Below are 21,227 nucleotides of genomic sequence, written 5' to 3' on the forward strand. Positions count from 1 at the left end.
TTGATGAAGAAAAAATATATAAAAAATACAGATAACACTAAAAGTGATGAAAGAGATAAGCCCCCAACAGTCAAGTTTGTCTGCTTATGAAAGGGATAATTCCCCCCAACTTTTTAATTCTGTCATTATTAACTGACCCTCATGTTCAAACCCTTATTAATTTCTTTCTTACACTGAACTCAAAAAGGTGAATTTTTTAAAAGAATATCCTGGCCACTTTTTCCGCATAATGAAAGTGAAAGAGGGCCGGTGCTGTCAAGCTATAAAGTGACAAAATTGCACCATAAAAGTTATTTTTCACGTTTTTTTCTCAAATCAGGCCACAAATCAAGGTTAACTCATTGACACAATGATCCAGACACAGTAAGATTATCAAGGAATATCAATTTAAATTTCAGTCTGTCCCTGATACACAACTATCATATGACTTATAAAGAAATTTAATGCCAAAGACTTTATGATCATTTTATAATGCTTTTATTTAATTTTGGAGCTTGAATACCCCAGTCCTAATTGACTTCCATTATATGGAAATGGAAAAGAAAGTCATGCAGACTTGGAATGGTATGAATGTGACAAAATGCATCAGAATTGTCATTATTGGAATAATAATAATAATACCTTTAACATAATTGCCTCCTCACTGTTTAACCAACTCAATTTTGCAGGTTCTTTGTCCTCAGGAATCAGAAGTCAAATGTCAGAAGTGAGTTCCATTGCTTGAAATCATCACAATAATTACTTCTTTCTCTGTGTTCTGTTCTCTACTGTCTAATGTAAAAATATAACAGTGATAGGAGTACTTATTACGTCTCCATGGCACTCTAGAATCATTCTCATATGCAATGCATTCCACCAAGATTTGTGCTTGGATTTGTCCACGCATTGAGCAATATGTCTCATGATGCTGGAAAATCCAGTACAATAACAGAACCAGGTTAAGAGGATAAATCTTGAGGAAGCATTGTCAAGCACCTTATCCACTAAAATCTTGTATAACACTCTGGTTCAGAGCAAATAACTCCATAAATCTCATCTTTGTTTCCTTGAATAACAAAGCTAGTCTTTGTCAGCAATTCATGCATCTCATGACCGCATTTATGTATTTACCCCATAAAAACTCCAGTGTCCAAACCATGCAGAATACCCAAATTACTGCCTGCTAATACTCAATAAATATGTAAATATGGTCAAATATATACAATATATATATATATATATATATATATATATATATATATATATATATATATATATATATATATATATATATATTGTGTGTGTGGGTGGTTTAAGAGGCATTTTTTTTAGGTTACAATCTGGTAATTACAACGGTATTATGCTATGAATGTGGTTTATGAGGACATTTCTAATCGCTTAAATACTAAACGTGTGTGCGTGCGTACGTAATTGTGTGCGTGCGTAATTGCGTGCGTGCCTGCGTGCGCTGTTAATTAAAGCCCTTTCTAAACTGTAAGTGTAGTTTGAGAGAGAGAGAGAGAGAGAGAGAGAGAGAGAGAGAGAGAGAGAGAGAGAGAGAGAGAGAGAGAGAGAGAGAGATGGGAAGGACTGAGCATGTGCAGGTACTTCACATAAAGCCTATTGATATGAATGTCCTACTGGCGTATAAACACATATGGAGCAAACACTCTCATATGGCTTACAATTTTAGTGTGTTTATGAAGGGCTTAACACAGGGCTGTTGCGGTGCATGTGGGATGATTGAGTTTGCTTAACTGAGAGGCATCATCGCCCACAGCATCCCTGCTCGTGCATGCATATTCATATGGGCTCTCCAGCACATAGTTACTGACGTTGACAAACTCATCACACACATGTTGGACACAGTTGACAACTCATCTCTAGGTTGCAGACAGAGAGAGAGAGAGACAGACAGAGGACCAAGACTTTCTCTGAATGAGAGAATAAATAATAATGCTATTTAAGCAAACTCTTTGAGCTCTTTGAGCGTCCACTGCGATGAACACCTCGCGCTCGATCACCATGGGAATCCCCACTCAAGTCCCGAACGGCACAGCGGTGAGTGCGGAGACGCTCGCTCAGTGGAATTACAGCGCTGTGAGCGCCTACAAACTGATGGAGCTACCGGCTCGAGCCACTACGGTAAGATTATGGAAACTGCTTTTGAACGTGTAAACTGTCGCTTTAGTGGGCATTTAAATAATCACCCTTTATTATTTTTCAGGTTAAAACGGTTGTCTACTATAGTGTGTGTCAGACTTACAGCCAGGTTTACTGTGTTTATTAAAATCTTAAGAACAAATCTTCTCTAAAGCTTGTGCAATACGAAGCGCGCCTGCGTAACTGGACGCGCGTGAATTTGGTAAATTACACCGTTCCAGTTCATGCAATTTTGCGCTTTCTTTACCTGAATTCAGGTTCTGTCTCCCAAATTGACACTTATTATCTAATAAAAATGATTAGTTAAACATTCCCACTCATATGGTTTATATAGGCTACTAATAGATTGTTGCTGTGCATGGTTAGCCAAGGATGACGCACAAAGTATAAAAACTATTGAATGATTGCATGAACCAAAAAATATGATTGACATGCACAAAAGTAACTTAATGTTTTAAACGGCGAAAACAAAAAGGACAAACCACATTTATTTAAAACCACATGTTGTAGCCTAGGACATTAGTATTTTAATGGTTACACATCGCTTGTATTCAGATAACAGACAGAAATAAATGTATGCTGCTTTTGCCTGCTTTAATGCATAAATAAAGCAGAACAATTTTAAATTTGGCTATTTCTCAACTGTGTTCAGGGCTTGAGTCGTTGAAGTCTATAGGTTAATCGACACACAATATAGCTAATATTAGGCTACCAGAAAGTCTTTTAATAGTGAATGCAGTGTTTGTAATATCCCCACATGAAGGTCCAGCTGTATCCATTTCTATTTATGTTATGCAAGCAGTACAATTATTTTTAAAAACACTTTCAGACAAACATGTTTTTCTCGGAGTAGTAGAGAATAATTTAAGTGCCTCTCATTTTCTCTCACACTCATGCTTTGGTGATAAATGGAAGTCTACATTTACAGTAGTACAGTATAAAGGCTTTAAATTAAATTATGTTCTGTTTGGTGTCTTTGAGAGAAAGCAGACTGTGCTCATAAGTGTGAATCTTTCATTTTCATACAAATGTCAGTTTTGAAAACAAGCATTCGTATGGGAATATATGGCACATGAGATTCAATTCTTATAGGGATCAATTATTCCTGGATATCTCCAGTTTGGTGATTAAAATAAGCACCAGAAACACAACATACAGAAAAATAAATCAAAAGGGGGAGGTTATAAATAACGAAACATGCATAATGTAATGCCAAAAGTATAATTTGCATTGTATCATTTCACCTCAACTGGCATTAGATGACAATGTTATGGAAATAACATGATAATGAAGTGAGGTCCTAAAGCAGAGCTTTGCCCTATTTTTGCACATTAAAAAGCATTTTTCAGCTCAGTAGCTAACAATCCTGTTTTGAATTTAGTCGTATGTTTTGTTTTAAAATCAAACTTTACAAACTATTATGTAACACTATCCAGAAAAAAATAACTGCTATGCAGCCGGTAGTTGTGCATTAGCCCTCAGCATAAAAGCTCTAATGAAGTATAAAATCAAAGAGGTAATTTTAGAAGTATGCAATTTGTCCAATAAATGCTTGCCAGAGCATTCTTCAAACAAAGGCTTGTGTAAAGACAGTGTTTAACTACTATATATTTACATTGTATTGACCTAATTTTGACATTTTTTCATTAAATGTTTTTGCACAAACAAACAATAATAAATTTGTCTTTTGACTTTTGTAGATCTAGGCTGGGTTTCGTCATAACATTGTAACTGAAGCTTTAACGATCATCTTAACTAACGTCACTCGTTATTTTACGATGGAGTAACGCTTATTACCAAAACAAGCACGTAGATTGCTCATAATAAAGTAGAACTTAAGTGCTTCGTTACGGGAGCTGTCCAGTCCTGCCAGTATGTCCAGGTGTTTGTCTTGAAATGAAATGATAATAATGTGGAAATACTAACAAACATGGAAGTTGTTTGTAACCTTGTAATAGTTAGGTAATGTATTATCTAACTTACATTTACATTTATGCATTTGGCAGACGCTTTTATCCAAAGCGACTTACAGTGCACTTATTACAGGGACAATCCCCCCAGAGCAACCTGGAGTTAAGTGTCTTGCTCAAGGACACAATGGTGGTGGCCGTGGGGTTCAAACCAACAACCTTCTGATTAACAGCCCTGTGCTTTCGCCACTACGCCACCACCACTCTGTAATCTAACTATTTCTTATTAAAGAAATAAGCATGGCTCAAGTTTATTGATGCTCAATCATAGAGATGAATGAAAGGGACGCAATAAATGCATGTAACGTGAATGTACGCTATGTGAATCATATGGGGCTCTCAAGTAGCCTAAAGTTTGGTTCATTTGGCTGGAAACGGAACAAATGCACACAGAACAGAATTAAAATGACGGGCATCAGTATTGAAATACTCATCAGGGTGGTAGCTAGCGGGGTGAAAGGTGGAAAATATTCTTGGGGCCCAAAGGTCCAGGTGAACCCACAACAAATTTGAAACTGTAGGTAAGGGGCCCGGAGCAATATACAGTTAAGTGTACCCATGAATTCCTTGCTACAGCCCAGCTACTCATAAATCTGTCTAAATATTAATAGATCAATTGTTTAGTTGAAGGTACTGTGCACTTGAAGCCTTACTGCCATTATACATCGTGCAATTTGTTACTGCCTTGTAAAAAGACTATAGGCGAGCTGATGAAGTGGGGGAGAGAGAGGGAATCTCTCATTACTCTCACTCTAATCTCTATAACTAATATTTAATATTTTTATGATTTATTAAGGCATATTTATTTAAGTTTTAAACTGCATGGTCACATTACTTGCTTATGTCTTCTTAAATAATCTGTTTAATAAAAACATGCCGTCTTTCTATTACCATTACAATTATGATTATCAAAGAAGGCTAATATAATGGTATTACGTGTCTATCACGTTGTATGCACAGACAGGTCATGGTTTGTGTCATGGTTTCATGGAAGGACTACAGAAAATTGGATGATCTGTCATGCACATTTGTAATCATGAGTGAGGCACTTATTGTTTGCCCACAGCCAATATTTGACAGCTTGTACTGATCAATCTGTTTAGACGATGACATGGCATGACAATCAGCCTTTTATTGCATAAACTGCAGTAGGGTGAGATACCGGCGAAGGGATGCTGTTGAGGTTTCAGGGACAACATATAGGGTGAATCCAGGTACAGTGGGACACTTTTTGTCATTGAAATGAGACAAAAATTTACCCAATTTACCTAAATTAATTTAAAATGAAAATATGTTATCAGGTGTATGTTGTCTTGTCCACACAAACAAACTGCTGGTTAATCTTACTCAGCAATTTATGTGCTTTAACTTGATTATGTTTTGTAAAGAGAGAAGTATGATGCAGATTTAAGACAGAATTTCTGATTAATTCATAAGGCAGACATGACCCTGTGCTGCTTTGGTGAAAACCTTCTGTATTTCACTTATTTTGCTTCAGGAAGGTTATAGTATTTCAGCTAAGCCTTGTATTCTGTTGGAAATTACAACATGATTTATTAACTGAACTAGACGTTAACACTTTAATTTGATTCCTTCCTTCCTTTAACTTTTTTCTTTTCCTTACTTACTATTTTCAAGAAAAACACCTTTTGCCCCCAACATTGTTTAACAGTATAAACCTTGTACTGAATTCCAAGTTTTGCCACTTAAGAGACAGAGGGAATCAAAGAACAATATTTATCTGCAAAACCCAGTGTGTGAGTGAATTGATTTCAGGCTTGTTAAAGGTAGAGAGCAAACAGGTTTGTGCAATTCAATCAGGCATTTACAGATTGGTGACAACATAGACATCAGTGCATTTCCTACATCCATCCCACAGGTGTGGACTACAGTAAAAACTTGAAGAGAAACGTTTAACGTTTTTTATTTTGTTTTATTTTATATATCCAATATATATAGCCTAATAATACTACAAATATATTATTCCATTTTTGAGAGTTTTTAGTCTTTTAAATATCATTTTCAAGCTCTTTGAAGACCACAACTATATACAATTTTAATACATATTTTTATATTCATAAGTTTTGGAAATGATACTTGAAGAAGAATATGCTGCCACTAAGAAAATGATAATAATAATAATAATACATTTCATAATGCAACAACATTTTAAAATAATGCTTCTATTCATTACAACACAAATGAAAGTTGAACAAAAGCAGATTGACACTAGCTTCCAAAATCAATAACAAATATGCTAACCCTGTCATGTATGGGTGTCCTGGCCAAATTACCCCAATTGGCACTTATCAATAATGGCCTCCTAATAATCCCTGTACATGAATTGGCTCTATCACCATTCTCTGCTCTCCACCAATAGCTGGTGTGTGGTGAGCATGCTGGCGCACTATGGCTGCCGCCACATCATCCAGGTGGATGCTGCACACTGATGGTGGCTGAGGACAGTCCCCTGTTCACTGTGTAAAGCGCTTTAAGTGTAGTGTCAGAAAAGCACTACATAAATGTAATATGCATTCATGATTGCAAGGGTAATAGAACATAATTTTGTCCATCCTGTGTCAAGGTGAAGATCCTGCGATTATTTATGTAATTCACAGTGAGAGACAGTGAGAATAAAACATGTGGATCTGTTTAAGCTTCGCTGACTTGTCTGTGTCCTTCAAGGATATGACGTGAGACCTATATATATATACATGCTTGCCCGGGTGGCTGTGAGCATCAGGCTGGAGTGGAACCCTCCACTTCCCCCGTACCCTCGCGGCTCTACGATTGGTTCCTGGGCCCAGAGGCCGGTGATGGCCGGTGTTCATGGCCATGTCCCGCCGCGGTTCCTTTCTTCCCGGAGGTGCATGATGAGCTCACGAGATCGTGGCAGGCACCTTTCCCTGCCTGGACCCGTTTCATGTGCTCCTCTGCTCTCACTACCGTCGACGGTGGGGCTACTAGGGGGTTTTCAGTGATTCCCCAGGTGGATAAGGCGGTTGCGGTGCACTTGTGCCCACAAAAAGTGCACAAGAGTAGTACTGACCCGGGATTGATGCAGGAGCAGCGCTCGGCGACTGATCTCGCCCTCCGGGCAACGATGATCATGGCGCGGTCTCTTGAGCACCTCTCCAGGAGCACCTCCTTTGGCTTGACCTGGTCGAGATGAAGGAGGCTGAAAAGGTATGATTCCTTGACACCCTGTCTCCCAGGTTGGCCTATTCAGCAACACTGTCAAGGACTTTGCCCAGCAGTTCTCGACGGTCAAGAAGCAGATGGAGGCTATCCAGCACATCTTGCCCCATCGTGGCTCAAGATTCCGCACCCCGTTTACTCGTTGCCATGGGCATCCCCCTTTGGCGGCAACACCGGCTCCACCAAATCCAGTCCCATTAGGCCAGCCCCGGCATGGAGCCACCCGCAGGAAACACCTGTCTCACAGCCTGCCGCTAAGAACCCAAGAAATGGATCGAAGCGCCCCAGAGATGGGCAACCCAGGGAGATGGAGACCTGCTGCAGATCTGGAGCTGGTGAACAGACCACTCCATCCCCGGGTGGGATCCTGAGGAGAATATTTTAATTTTGCCGCACTCCCAAGGGGCTGCAGTACCCACATTTTCAAGAAAAAAGCGGTTTCCTCACTTCCTCTGGAGTCTGCAGCGTCTCAAGTCGTTGCGAGCCACTCACATACCGGGCAACCTCAACAGCGCTGTCCAGGCAGGTCACATTCAGGGGAGAGTGGAGACTCCACCACAGGCGGTTCAGCTGATTTAGAGTCGATTCGGTCAAGGGCAGGTAGACCTGTTTGCTTCCCTGGAATCCTACAACTGTCCACTCTGGTATGCCAGCTGGCTGTGTATACTGCTTGCATATAGCGCCTTTCCCCTCCCGGAGGTGAAGCCATGTGTTTTTTACCCCCAGTTGTGTTCACGAAGTTGTGGACCCTGGATGTCCTTCCTCCTTAGCCCTGTGTCAGGCGAGTTTGCGGAGAGAATCGCTGCTGGCCCAGTACGTGTGCTAACTTAGCCATGTACTGGGGTAGGTGCTCCACAAGCGCTGGTTGCCCGTATGTAACCCCATGTGATGTTTCTCCCATGAGACTGTTTCCCCATTGGTAAACCCACGTCTTCCTTGGGCAGAGACTCCTCTTCCCCGGGTCAACATGTTGTAGAGCTCCTTCCCCTTTGGGGATTCTCCACATGAGTCACCTCCAACAAGACTTGGTAAGACCATGTGATATATTTACACACAATTTCCTCCCCTTTGGGCAGGGTGTGGTCTCCACGGAGTTCAGCTGGGGACGCTACATGGAGGTAGTCAGTATCAATACTTGCTGAGCTACCCAGGCCTCTTACAATTCAAGTTTTGATATCACAACAGGGAAAGAAAAAAAAAAAGTAGTCTAATTGCATTAACTACGCAAACCTTTTTACAGCATTATAATTTAATCCTATTACATTTGGCAGTCCCAATAAATGGTAATACAGAGTGAAATGCAGGACAATGTGTAGCCTAGGTCATGATAAGAAATATCTTTAATGTCTTTTTTGTCACAAAACAAAACAATATCCTACTTGATATTATTACATCATGCCATTTCTTCATCTCTCCAAAACTGCACAGAACTACCATGTGTTCAATGTGAGGAGATGTGCTGTTCTTAAAGAGACAGTAACCATGTTTTAAGATACACTTAAATTTTTAGCAGACATTTTAAGCAAAGATACTCACAAATGAGTAAGAGACACAACATACATAAAAATTATATTGAAATAAATTATGTGAATTGTGCAATTATAGGACACTTGATGATTTAAAATTTAGGGATCTGTGTGTTTTGTAGTATTAATTTAAAATAACAAAAAATAAAGTTTGATATAGGCAACATGCTATGGGAGTTTTCTGGCATAGTGTCAATGTAGAGGTACAGAACTTTAGTCTTATTAATGGGGCTTTAGCATTATCCAAGACAAAAGAAGGTTGGTAAACACTGCACATGATAAAAAGAAATTAAACAAGATGAAAGACATGCTGCATAAGTTAGTTGATTTTCCTCCAAGTAAATGTGTCAAGTCAGGTACACTGTGCGCTGAATACATATACACTACAGGTATTTTGTAATACATTTAAAAAATAATTAAATGATGATTCACTATGCTAAGAATTACTATTGAGAAACCCAAGGAAAATGAGTCAGTAGGATTGTTTGAAGAATGCATAGATTTAAATCATCAGGGTTTCAGATGAACACAGATATCAGATGTATCCCACCTCCACATCATTACATTCTCCCTTGCCTCTCATGCCACAGGAGGGCCCTATGCCTGTCTAATTGAGCCATGGCAGATGCCTGAGTCTTACTAGCAGATTTTAGTAAATTTCAAATAATAGAAATTCCTTGCTTTGCGAGGCCCTCTGGTTGGTCAGGGGCCCTAAGCGCCCGCTTTTACTAAATATAGTTAGAAACGGCCCTGAACAGACATCAATTAACAGGAACTTGTGTAGTTTGACAATTACATTTTGTTTTAAGGTCACCTTCTCTCAAGAAAGTTTCAGCAAGGAATATCCCACTGCTTTTGGTGAAAAGGTCTCAGGTTTTATTGGACAGGTGTGGTAGATAAAGACAGAATTTTTTAAAGCAATGGATCAGCTGTACTTTATCCCAGTCTCTGCCTGAAATGTTTGGGGCCATGGTCTCCACTGATCAGACAGCTGTCAGCTAACTCACTTGGAATTGATTATGTGTGCCTTGCTCTTATCCTGAAATGTTTCTAAGACTCGGCAAGTAATGATAAGAAGGGCGGCACAGAGTAGCAAGTTACTTTACCACAATTTTTGGTTCAAAGGCTTTTTAGTGATCAATTCAAAAAGGTTTTTAAATGCCAATAACAATATCTAGAGATAAGGATCTAGTAACGATATAATGCCAATATAAATATCAAACTACGTAATGATGGCAAATGAGAAATACATAAACTTGCTTGAATCAAGACTCATTTTACATAACATTTCCTTAAAATTCATGCAAAGCATCTGGTGACAAGGCTGTCGGGTGATTTTTTTTTTATTATTATTGTTTTTCACATTTACCTCAGAGTCCCTTTCAATGTATCCTAATTTTAAAGGATACATTTGAATTAAGTTCTGCATCAATTTATAGGAACTTGTTCTATTACTCAAGAATTTACCCATAATTGAATTTGAGAAAGCTTTTACAAGCAATTTAATTTCGTTCATTCAGATTAAGTCAGTTTCATTGAGCCATCATAATTAAATTAAATTAAATTAGGTCAAATCAATCTACTTAGTAGTTTTAACTTAACTTTATTAAATTTGTCAAACTTAAAGTTAATGAATTTGATGTTTAATTTAATTCTCATGTTGGTCTGACCTAATTATTTTATTAATGATTAGTAATTGTCAGGTGAGCAAGTGTAAGGACAGTTGTAACTGTTGCACTGACAATTTGATAGCAACTGCTTATAAAGCTAAGCAACACTCAAATCAAACATCACTGAAACGTGAATGTCACAACAGTAACCCACAATACTCCAGCCTAATAGACATTTGTCACAGAGGTGAGACAAAGAGACCCAAGAGCAGAGGAAAAGTTCCAAGTATTTATTACAATAAATGATAACTTGAGCAGATCCAGGTGAAGTGTGGAGAGCACCGACTGCAGTAGAAGGTGATTCTATGATTGTCGATGAGTGCTTGCCGACCATGCAGTGAACAGATCCATAAGGAATCCTTCGTGAAGTGTGTGTTCATAGGCGAGTGTATGCGTTGTGGTAATCAGGAGCAGATTCATGAATAATCCTCAGTTGAAGAGATGTGGACAAAGAGAACAGGTGTACAGCAAACACAGCCCCGACACAAGGGCAGAGACAGGCAACCAAAAAAGATACACAAGACATGCCCAACTAGGTAGAGACAGCAAAGTGAGTTACTTCAACACCAAACAATAATCTAGCAAAGAACATGACACAACAAAGGGCTTAAGTGAGAAGTGAATTAGTGGAGAGACAGGTGCTGCTAGCACGGTAATTAGTGGCATGATCAGCATTCCCATGGCAAAACAATCAGTGTTCCCATGGAAACACTGATCATGCATGCCGACAGTGCCAGAGACACATGAGGGAGAGCAAAACAACAAAAAAAAAAGAACAAACCGACAAACTCACCAGAACCGTGACAACATTCTTTTGGTATTTTTTGTTTTGTTTTTAAATACCAATATAACAGAAAATAATACATGAATAAATCTTCTCCTATTTTCTCAACTTGCTTAAAAATGCATTAAATAACACTGAATTTCAAGATTTGTTCACCCCATCCAGTTCTATGCAAAGCATGCTGGGCAGTGGGGATTTCTTTAAGACTGCAAGGGAAGCTCAGCTTCCCCTATAATGTCAAAAAAATAATGGTCAAATATGTACTATTGTGTAAACAATTTATTGACTAAAAATGCGTTAGAACACGTTCATCTCGAAGACGAGTTCGTTCAGAATCAGCTACATTACATATAGCAGGTCGGCTGACTCGATTTACTTCTCATACATTCCCGTAGCGTCAGTGCATTTCCCTGTTGAAGCCGGCGTCCATTGACTTCAATGGGGCTGCTCTGAACAGTTTTTTCAGTGCTCCGAAAATAGACGGTCATTGGATAAATGCTGCGATTATGTCCGCCCACGGACGCTCAGCGTCTCTGGGGGTGAATGAGGAGTGGGCTGGCCGGACTCGGGCTTCAGCGTGATGATTGGAGGATCTGTCGAAAGACTGCATCTCCTTTTGATTGACAGCGAATCTGTACTATAAGAAGTCACTGAAGCTATTTCGCGCTCAGTCCCATAGCGGATTTCTCAAGTGTAGTCGAAAGACAAACTGCTGCAACCTATTTCTTTATATTCGCCTAGTTGGTACGACAGAGTCACAGTGCATTTTCTTGAAAAGGAACGTAGGGCAGAATTTACTTTTAAATAAGTTTATAATGTAGGCCGAAAATGAGCTTCCAATCTTTGAAAGACCAGCAGCCGCCACTGATGCTGGGAAGTGGAAATCTGCTCCCCAGTTTCATCAATGCTACAAATAGTATTAATGTAGTCCCAACTCAAATGGATTAAGTAACTTCAATTTAATAAATGTAATTAGATAGAATGCAATGAAATCAAGTTGTGACCAAATGTTCTAGAATTGTGTTGCTTTAGTTTAATTAAGCTGAACAACCTGTCTTTGTGTGTGTGTGCGTGTGTGTGTGTGTGTGTGTGTGTGTGTGTGTGTGTGTGTGTGTGTGTATGTGTGAGCGTGTATTTATCACTTTGTGGGGACCAAATGTCCCCATAAGGATAGTAAAACCCAAAATGTTTGACCTTGTGGGGACATTTTGTTGGTCCCCATGAGGAAAACAGCTTATAAATCATACTAAATTATGTTTTTTGAAAATGTAAAAATGCAGAAAGTTTTCTGTGAGGTTTAGGTTTAGGGGTAGGGTTAGGTTTAGGGGATAGAATATAAAGTTTGTACAGTATAAAAACCATTATGTCTATGGAAAGTCCCCATAAAACATGGAAACACAACATGTGTGTGTGTGTGTGTGTGTGTGTGTGAAAATTGTGCATATGGTGTTATAGCCCAAAAATTAAGCACCCTCATTCTCCCTCCATTGTATGATTAGTTAAGTGTACAAATAGGCTCCTTGTACTGTGGTGGATTGTCATTTCCTCTACTTTATCCTTCTTTCTTGCTGTCTTTCTCTTCTCTCTTTCTATCTCTTCCTGAATGTCTAAGTGATAATGAAAACTTCTCATCTATAGCTGTGCAATAGAATACTTACCTTCCAAGTGGCACAACATTCCTTCAACTCGCTTCCAAATCCCTCATCAATGGACCTAACAGACAAGCCCTTTAGAGCACTGACATACGGGGATTAAGCCAAATATCAGTACTGTCTCTCTAGACTAGGAAAAGACAGTTGGAGCCAAATTATGTTTGATGTATCTCTGGGCATTTTTACAGGTGTGTTTGAATATCATTCACGTAAATGGCTGATTAGATGTTTGGATGAATCTGTATGGTTTTTAAAACAAAATCCACATTGCATTGTGCTACAGATTAACACTATAGTCTAGGATTGTATGACCTTGGATGAAGGTTTTGGATTAGGGTTCAAGTTACCTATAAAATGGGGGAGGATGAAGTTGAGAATTGCAGTGATGTGTGCTTGTGGATAAAAGCTGCTAGCCCATTTTCAGGAAACAGTGATATTTCAAGCAAATGAAAATCTAGATTTGTATTGTTGTTCCTTGTAATTAATCACACATTATAACTAAAAAAGAAGTAAGGCTCTTTCAAAACATGTTTTGTGAACACCCCATTACATTCTTGACTGATCATGCTTTGAATTTGGTAGCAGTTGGTCAAAAGTTTTGCTGCTTTAATCAGTCTTTGCTTGCCAAAATTCAAATCACTGCTCTCAGTGTCTGAAGCTGAAAGTGTTGTTGAATTTATGGGTAGGTGTGAGCTCCAGTTTCCAGATGAAATGTCCACAGAGTGGCGCCAAAAGTGAGTTGTATTTTTAGTTGTATATTATGATATAGAGTCAGCAAAAATACATATTTTGTTAACTGTACCAACCTAACTCAAACCTCAACTGTAAACCTATTTATTAGTGGAGTAAAAATGTCATTTTAGAGTGAAAACACAACCACCGAATTATGATCACTATTGTTTGTGAACACAATTATTTCCTGGTTCCCTTGGGACCATAACTCACATCTCAGAGTTGAAATATCAAGCTTTATAAGGGCTCTGCCATAGTTAAGAGTGCTTGCATAATTATGCCATGCTCTGCCTTTTACAATTTATTTAGTATTTTTAGACCCTTTTATTGTCATGGCACAGAGGATCACAAGGTCTGCTTGACTAATGGCAGTGTGAAACACTTCAAATGATTCACCATTCAGCCCTTCTCATGTACACATTCTTCTCCAGCTTTATTGTAGCACTATGATTATTGCCTTTTTGTGGTCTTTGCATCAGTTTAGTAGCATTTATCATAATGATCAGTCTTTTAGGCAACTTGTGCCTTTGATTTCCATAAAGCCACAGATAGCAAGGATCAAAAGAGTACAATTCAAGGCGCGGTCACATTTAACTTTGAATGGCGAAATTCCACAAATGAAGAAGGCATGGGATGACATTGAGCATATGTGAAACCAGCAAAAAAATGATAGCTTTTTCTAATGCAGCACTTTATGTGAATGTTCAGTTTAGCTATGTACAACACGTCAATGTTCACCAAACCACGCAAAATCTGCAAAATCGCCACCTCAAGTCCATTGTTCAAAATTAACCATCGCACAGATTCCCATTGAGATTGCTGTATTTTACTGCTGAATTTCACCGTATGAATGTAAATGTTAGCACGCCTTCAGAGTTGTTGATAATTTAATTTTTTTAGGTATTCTCCGATCAGAATTTTTACAGCCGATACTGGTCACAGAATTTCTTGTCATCTAATCAACCATTATGGATCCTGATAATTTACCCTTTTGTAAGTAACTCTGGCACAACTGGTTATTTGTAAGCTTTGTGCACTATCACTGTTAACTAAACTTCCTTGTCAGTAATACCATAGCTGTTGCCTAGATTTTGCTGACAAAATACTGTAGGTTGGTTACAAATGTGCAACAGGTAGGTGTCAGTTTATGGCTCTCCCAATTTATTTCTATGGTATCATTTACAAAATGTAAATCATTTACATCAGGGCAATTTTATTATTGGCTTAGAAGACTCACATGATCCAAGATGAGCATTGGGCTCTCTCCTGTGGTACAGCTGCATTTTTACAGGTTGGTATAAAAAGAATCCCTGGAATATTCAAGAAAGAGTGCATGTTTGTGGACTGAAAAGGTGCTATTAATAATGCAACAGTTTTCTTGAGTGTTATTTAAAAAAGATGTTTGAATTAAACCTACACAAGGATTTATTTTCGCCATTCCTCTCACACTTTATCATTCTTAAATGCTGAATCAAGTAGATTTTTTTTGCAACATTCGGCCAGTGCTCCCCAACCATCTGTAATGACATAAAAGTGATGGTGAAATTTTAAAGGAGCTGTGCGTCTTTTACGAATTGGTTGATTGGTTTATGTGATTGTTCTGTTTATGGGACCACCGATCAAGTCATAGGAAGTGAATATTGGTCGATACCAATATTTTTTTTATCAATTTATGTAGGCAATACTAAGCAAACAAGTAAGATCTTTTAAAATTAATTTAGTAAAATCAGCTCTCAAGCATTCTTTTCACTGTTCATCTGCAAACATTACTAAAATTACAGATCATAAGGCATTGAATGGAAACAACAAATTAAAAAAAGAGCCAACTTCGAACTTTGGTTTTGTGCATGGACATTTTCCTACTGCTGTATCATGAGCAAAGATGTCCACGTACTCGCACACACATTGTCCTCCAATTACGCAGATTGCAAACTCATCAGTTCTGTAATTTCTTCTCTCTCAATTTTAATGGTGCTTGTCTACTGAGAACTCTTAACAATCTCTGCTATTATAGCTGTTCTCTACTAAGGCTAGCCATTAAACTTATTTGTACAGATCACAGAGTAAGTATTTTATTTTTTGAAAATGTGAATGATCACCAATCTGATTTTCAAGTGCACTCTTAAGTCTGTATTACCCATTTGTATCCCCTAACTATAGTGATCAAGAGAATGTCAGTTCTTCTTGTTTTGCTCTTTCAGGCTTGAGTCAATTGCCCAAATTGAGTCAAAAGTGTGGCTTGAGGATGGATAGAAGTATAATTGGATAGATTGATGCTAAAAGTGGTAAACTAAGATGGCTAACACTGGTGAATTGAGGTGCAATGTTTGATGTACTTATTGCCTCTGAAGGACTGCGCTTTCTGAGTCTGACACATGGACTAAAAACCAAAAGTTGGTCCTTCTTGTCATTCTAAAAGCTTTCATTTTTTCTCTGAATCCACTGTGCTTTGTAGTCTTTAAAAAAATGCCTGATAGATAAATGCATCAGCCTTAATGCTTTCCCAGCTGGCTATAGAACATATTTTAAATGTGCATTATAGATATTTCAGGATTCAAATGATTAAAAGTTCTACAAAAAATAGTTTTATAGCTTAAGCATTTATTACTACATTTTAAAGAATTTTAAGTTTCATTGTTCTATATTGTGCAAATGTTGCAGTCTGGAATGGATCTTTTCTCATCTGAAATAATCTCCTGGCATTTCTAATTATTCTTTCTACCTACAGGTGGCGATGGTGCAGGATGTTCGACACCCTTTCCCCACTGTGGATGTTCCAGCCCATGCCCACTACACTATTGGCTCTGTCATTCTAGCAGTAGGCATCACAGGCATGGTGGGCAACTTCTTGGTCTTGTATGCCTTCTGCAAGTAAGTCATTATGCATCTAATCCTGGTTGTTTGATAGAACTCCTTAAACTGTTGTCAGTTGGGACACAAAAGTGGCTTTTTTATTTTATCTTGGAAATAAAGTTTTTAGTTTTTTTTAAATGTAAACTAATTGGTAAATAAAAAATGGCCTAAAATAACATAATTTTTTTGCAGTGATACTTTTCACCCCAATGCTAACTCACATATGTTACTACAGGATGGGCCCCATTTTTGCACTTGCCAAGATGTGAACCACTGGACAGGGGTTATGTGTATTGTAATATTGTACATTATCTCACAGTTCATAGCTCACTAGCACAGCCTGGCAAGGAGAATTTAGCAAGCTTCTCACAAAGGATGGAGAGTACTGGCAACCCTCTGTATGCCATCAATGCCTGGAGTGGGAGTGTTAGTTGTTTAGTTTTTTTAATCCTTAGATGCCATTGGGTTCATGCTCAGGGACAGCTTCTGGAATGTACAGAGATCTGCATCCAATCCCACCTCAGGACACATGAGGGACTATATCTGTGTCACCACCATCACTGATCACGGACAAAGAATCAAATTTCTTTCTTTCTTTCTTTCTTTCTTTCTTTCTTTCTTTCTTTCTTTCTTTCTTTCTTTCTTTCTGTCTTTCCTGCCTTCCTTCACTCATTCATTCCATCCTTCTTTCTTTCTCTTGCATGTGATTAAGGGGTGAAATGTATGTTTCTGGTGTATTTAGCAAGTAAGGATGAGAGCAGGCTTCACTCAGTGTATATAATGAATTTTAAGAGTGCTGGCCTAAAAGATAACATATAAAATGGAAAAAGTGGCCGCACTATGCATATATTGTTTATTTTGCACAGACGCGTTTCGGCGTGTGCCTTCTTCAGTGTGCCATAGTCAACAGTACATTGAACTGAGAATCGCCTCTTTTGGAAGTGTCCGACATACTGAAAATCGATGAGCTGCTGACATTGAGCATGCGTGTGATTAAGGGGATTAATGTTTCAGATGTATTTTGCTGAACAACAGAAAGTGTAACAAATAAAACATACTGGAATTATGTTTATGACTTGATTGTATTAACGTTTTATCAATGTATGAAGACGATCCTGTCTACAGATCTCCAGTCACCAGTAGGCTACAATTTGTACACTACACTCCATCCCGTACAGAGCACGTAGAACAGGAGCATGACAATGGTGCTGTGAACTGGATGGGAGTGAGGTTTAGGAGGGTGCACTAGCAACTGACGCTAGAGGCTGTAGCCTATAGCCTCCTTGTTTGCACACCTGCCTCCCATGCCTGAGACACCGGTTTGAGTCCCGTAATGAGTGGGAAGAACAGGAGTATCACACTTATGATATCAAAACACTGAGAAAGTCTCTTAGTAGAAACAGTGATTTTAGTAATGTAGTCTATAATTAGAGTTTTGATCATGAAAGTCTCTGTGCTTTATCAATGGTTTGATGATCTAACACCAACGGTTTAATGACTCAAAACAACAAATGACATTCATTTGTTGCCACCTACTGACATAAAAATGTGATTCACAAAAATGGTTACCTGAACTAATCTTATATATATATATATATATATATATATATATATATATATATATATATATATATATCCTAAATTGGTCAACCTCTAATCCTTCCTTCCTTTCTTGCTTCCCAATTTTTTCCTTACTGGCATAGGCATACCTACATTGTAAAATGTGACATTTTGTTTGAATGTGTGTATCCTCACAGGAGTAGGAGTCTGAGGACACCTGCGAATATGTTCATCATTAACCTGGCTCTCACCGACTTTCTGATGTGTGTCACTCAGACACCCATCTTCTTCACCACTAGTATGCACAAGCGATGGATCTTTGGGGAGAAAGGTAATCCTGCTGTTTGCAAATCAGCCTTGAGTGCTTAATCAAACCCCATCTACTTTCATCATCTTTAATGGTTCAGTTCCAGGCCTTAATAGTTACTCACATTGATGCTAAGAAAGAGCATGATGTCTGCACAGCTTGTGTTGGCATCTTTTAACATCAAATGATTTTCATGAGATTTATTCTAATGCTTGATAATCCTTTATTGATAAAGAATCTCAAGAGGATAGGTACATTGCACTGACACAGGGCTTCCCAACCAGGGAAGAATCTGACTTTTGTTTAGCTTTATAACCTTTTAAGCACTTAAAGTCTTGTCTTTGAAGTGAAGTAGCTGCTGTATGGTTCATGAAGTGGACTGAAGTGGAACTCAGATTTTGTCTACATTGGGAGGAGAAAATGTTCCCACAAGAATTGTAAAACCTGAAATCAGCCAACAGTCCCTGTCATTAGCACTGTATAAAAACAGTTGAAGCCAATGGATAGTCACCACCATGATAGAAAAACAAACTATCTTTCGAAGATACCAGAGCTGCATTTGACAATTTTGTATTTGGCACATCTGTCTAATCTAATCTAATCTGTAATCATCTCCTATAGACCTGGGCCTTATTAATACAAATTAAAGAGTCTTACAACCTCAGTGATTTGTGTTTGCCCATCAGCAATATGTTGTTCATATTCTTTTATTTTTCATGTCCTATTCAGATTGTTACTTTAGATTCAGTAGTTGGAAATTATTGTTTGACAATCCAAATATTGAAGATTTTAACATGTTTCTGCACAATGACAGTGTCGTAACAATATGCAAAGAATTGTGGACTTTCACACACTGTCCCAAGTGAATACAAATGAGCAATTTCATACACTGTCCCATGTGAAAACGTATGTGCAGTTTTGCAGACTGTCTGTCCCCTATGAAAACACATGTGCACTTACATCTTCACACTATTCTATTCTGCTCTGCTCTGCTCTGCTCTATTTTAACCTGTTCCGATCTGTTCTGTGTCATTCTATTTTAATCTGTTAATTTCCTTCTATTTTGAATATTTAGTTGAATCTATGCTCAAAGCATCAGTGTCTTTAAAAAAAAAGTGTAAATCTACATTAGTGACATTTCTAAAGCAACATTATGGGGTTACAGGTTACTAAACCTCATTAAGGCAAGTACAGGGTTTAGCCCTAGAAAATCTTTTTGAGGGTAGGGCTAGGCAAGTACAAGGAGACCTTGGAAAGGCAAACCCACTGCTAGTCCATGCATGAGTGCTTGTATCCCATCATGATCTTACCTGGAATAAGGAAAATCTAAGTAATATGAACAATATGAAAACACAACTAAATTCTAAACATACTGACTCTGCCATCGCCCAGGTTATCAAGGTCCGCGGTGGCTGTTCATTCCAATCTGCCAGCCACTGAAAATTATGCAAAATTGGAAAACAAAAACAAAAAAACAAGTACTTCTCTGTGGTCATCTACAATGTGAGAACATTTGTACCAACTGCACCGAAACAGGTGAACCCATCACGCACAAAATCGATTTTATTATAGCCGACTGCGAGAAATACGACATCAACATCATAGCAATCCAAGAGCACTGGCATAAAACATCCGATAAGCTGGGCTATAGTCAACATAAACAACTCATCATTCATCTGCCATGGAGTATCCATTTTGTACAACAGCAAGATTGCTCAGTTAACCACCTCAATCACGGTCAAATCGTAGCGCATAATAATTGCACATATCAAGGGCAATCCAAAAGTATGCATAGTCTCAGTGTATGCCCCAACAGAGACAGTCGAAGAATGTGAGAAAGATGAGTTTTACAATGACCTAACCGAGTCGATTTCACCACACACAATCACCATTCTTGCAGGAGACTTTAATGCACGAATTGGTAATGACAGTCATACAACAAACCCAAGAGTTGTAGGCAGTCACTGCTATCATACGACAACCAACAATGATGGGACACGAATGATTTGCATGTGTGAAATGGCGAGTCTTCGACCAGCCAACTCTTGGTTCCCGAAGCAACCGACAAGGCTGCGCACTTACAGACCTAGAGTATTACCAACTCGACCACATTTTGTTCAACACAAAGTGGTGGACTTCTGTAAAGAACTGTCGTGCATACAAAACCTGCAGTATCGGATCAGACCACAAGATTGTGAGTGCCAAATTCAAGCTTGTGCTGAGATCTAGCAAGACACCACCTAATGCTAGATATGCTTTCATGTATGAGAAATTGAAAATCCCAAAATTCAAATACGAATTCAACATGCAAGTGAAAAAACTATTTGAACCCCTCTTTGATGAAGCGGCATTCCAAGAACCACAAGACAAAATTCAAGAGAGAGCAAACGCACTGAATGCTGCACTCGTAGGTGCAAACAAAACATTTCTCGGAAAACGGCCGAAATCTAAACAACCGAGCTGGATCAGTAACACCACACTCCAGCTCATCACCAAAGAAGGTAATCTGAAAGCAAAGTTTATGCTAACTCAAAAAACGCCAGAAAAATAGGCGTGGCGAAATGCACAGGCACAAGTCGCACAAGCTTTCGAAGCAGACAACGATGCCTATATCAATGCCAAGCTCGACGCACTAGAACTAGCGAACAAACATCACGAGTACCGCAAAGTCTGGAAGCTAGTTAATGACATCACTGAAAAACCAAAAGCCACTTCCGCCAACAAGGTTTGAATGCTCGATGGCAGTACACCTAGCTCCAAGACCGAACTCCTAAGCAAATGGTCAAAATATTTCTCGGCTCTAATAAACAACAAGAGCCTGAAAGTTAACCAT

At 38.6% G+C, this 21,227-nt stretch overlaps 1 protein-coding gene across 2 annotated transcripts in view; it reads left to right on the forward strand.

The window, feature by feature from the left end:
- The first annotated feature begins 1,917 nt into the window (after window positions 1–1,917).
- Window positions 1,918–21,227, forward strand: part of opn4b (opsin 4b) — a 36,682-nt gene continuing 17,372 nt past the window's right edge. For both annotated transcript variants that reach the window (XR_007969280.1, XM_052113301.1), the window contains exons 1-3: window positions 1,918–2,124; window positions 16,403–16,545; window positions 18,285–18,418. Coding sequence is in view for 1 of the 2 variants with exons in the window: in XM_052113301.1 (XP_051969261.1) it covers window positions 1,981–2,124; window positions 16,403–16,545; window positions 18,285–18,418 (421 nt within the window). In the remaining variant the exon portion in view is untranslated. The remainder of the gene's footprint in view (window positions 2,125–16,402; window positions 16,546–18,284; window positions 18,419–21,227) is intronic.

The sequence above is a fragment of the Xyrauchen texanus genome, chromosome 40 (assembly GCF_025860055.1).
Source record: "Xyrauchen texanus isolate HMW12.3.18 chromosome 40, RBS_HiC_50CHRs, whole genome shotgun sequence".
Lineage (NCBI taxonomy): Eukaryota > Metazoa > Chordata > Actinopteri > Cypriniformes > Catostomidae > Xyrauchen > Xyrauchen texanus.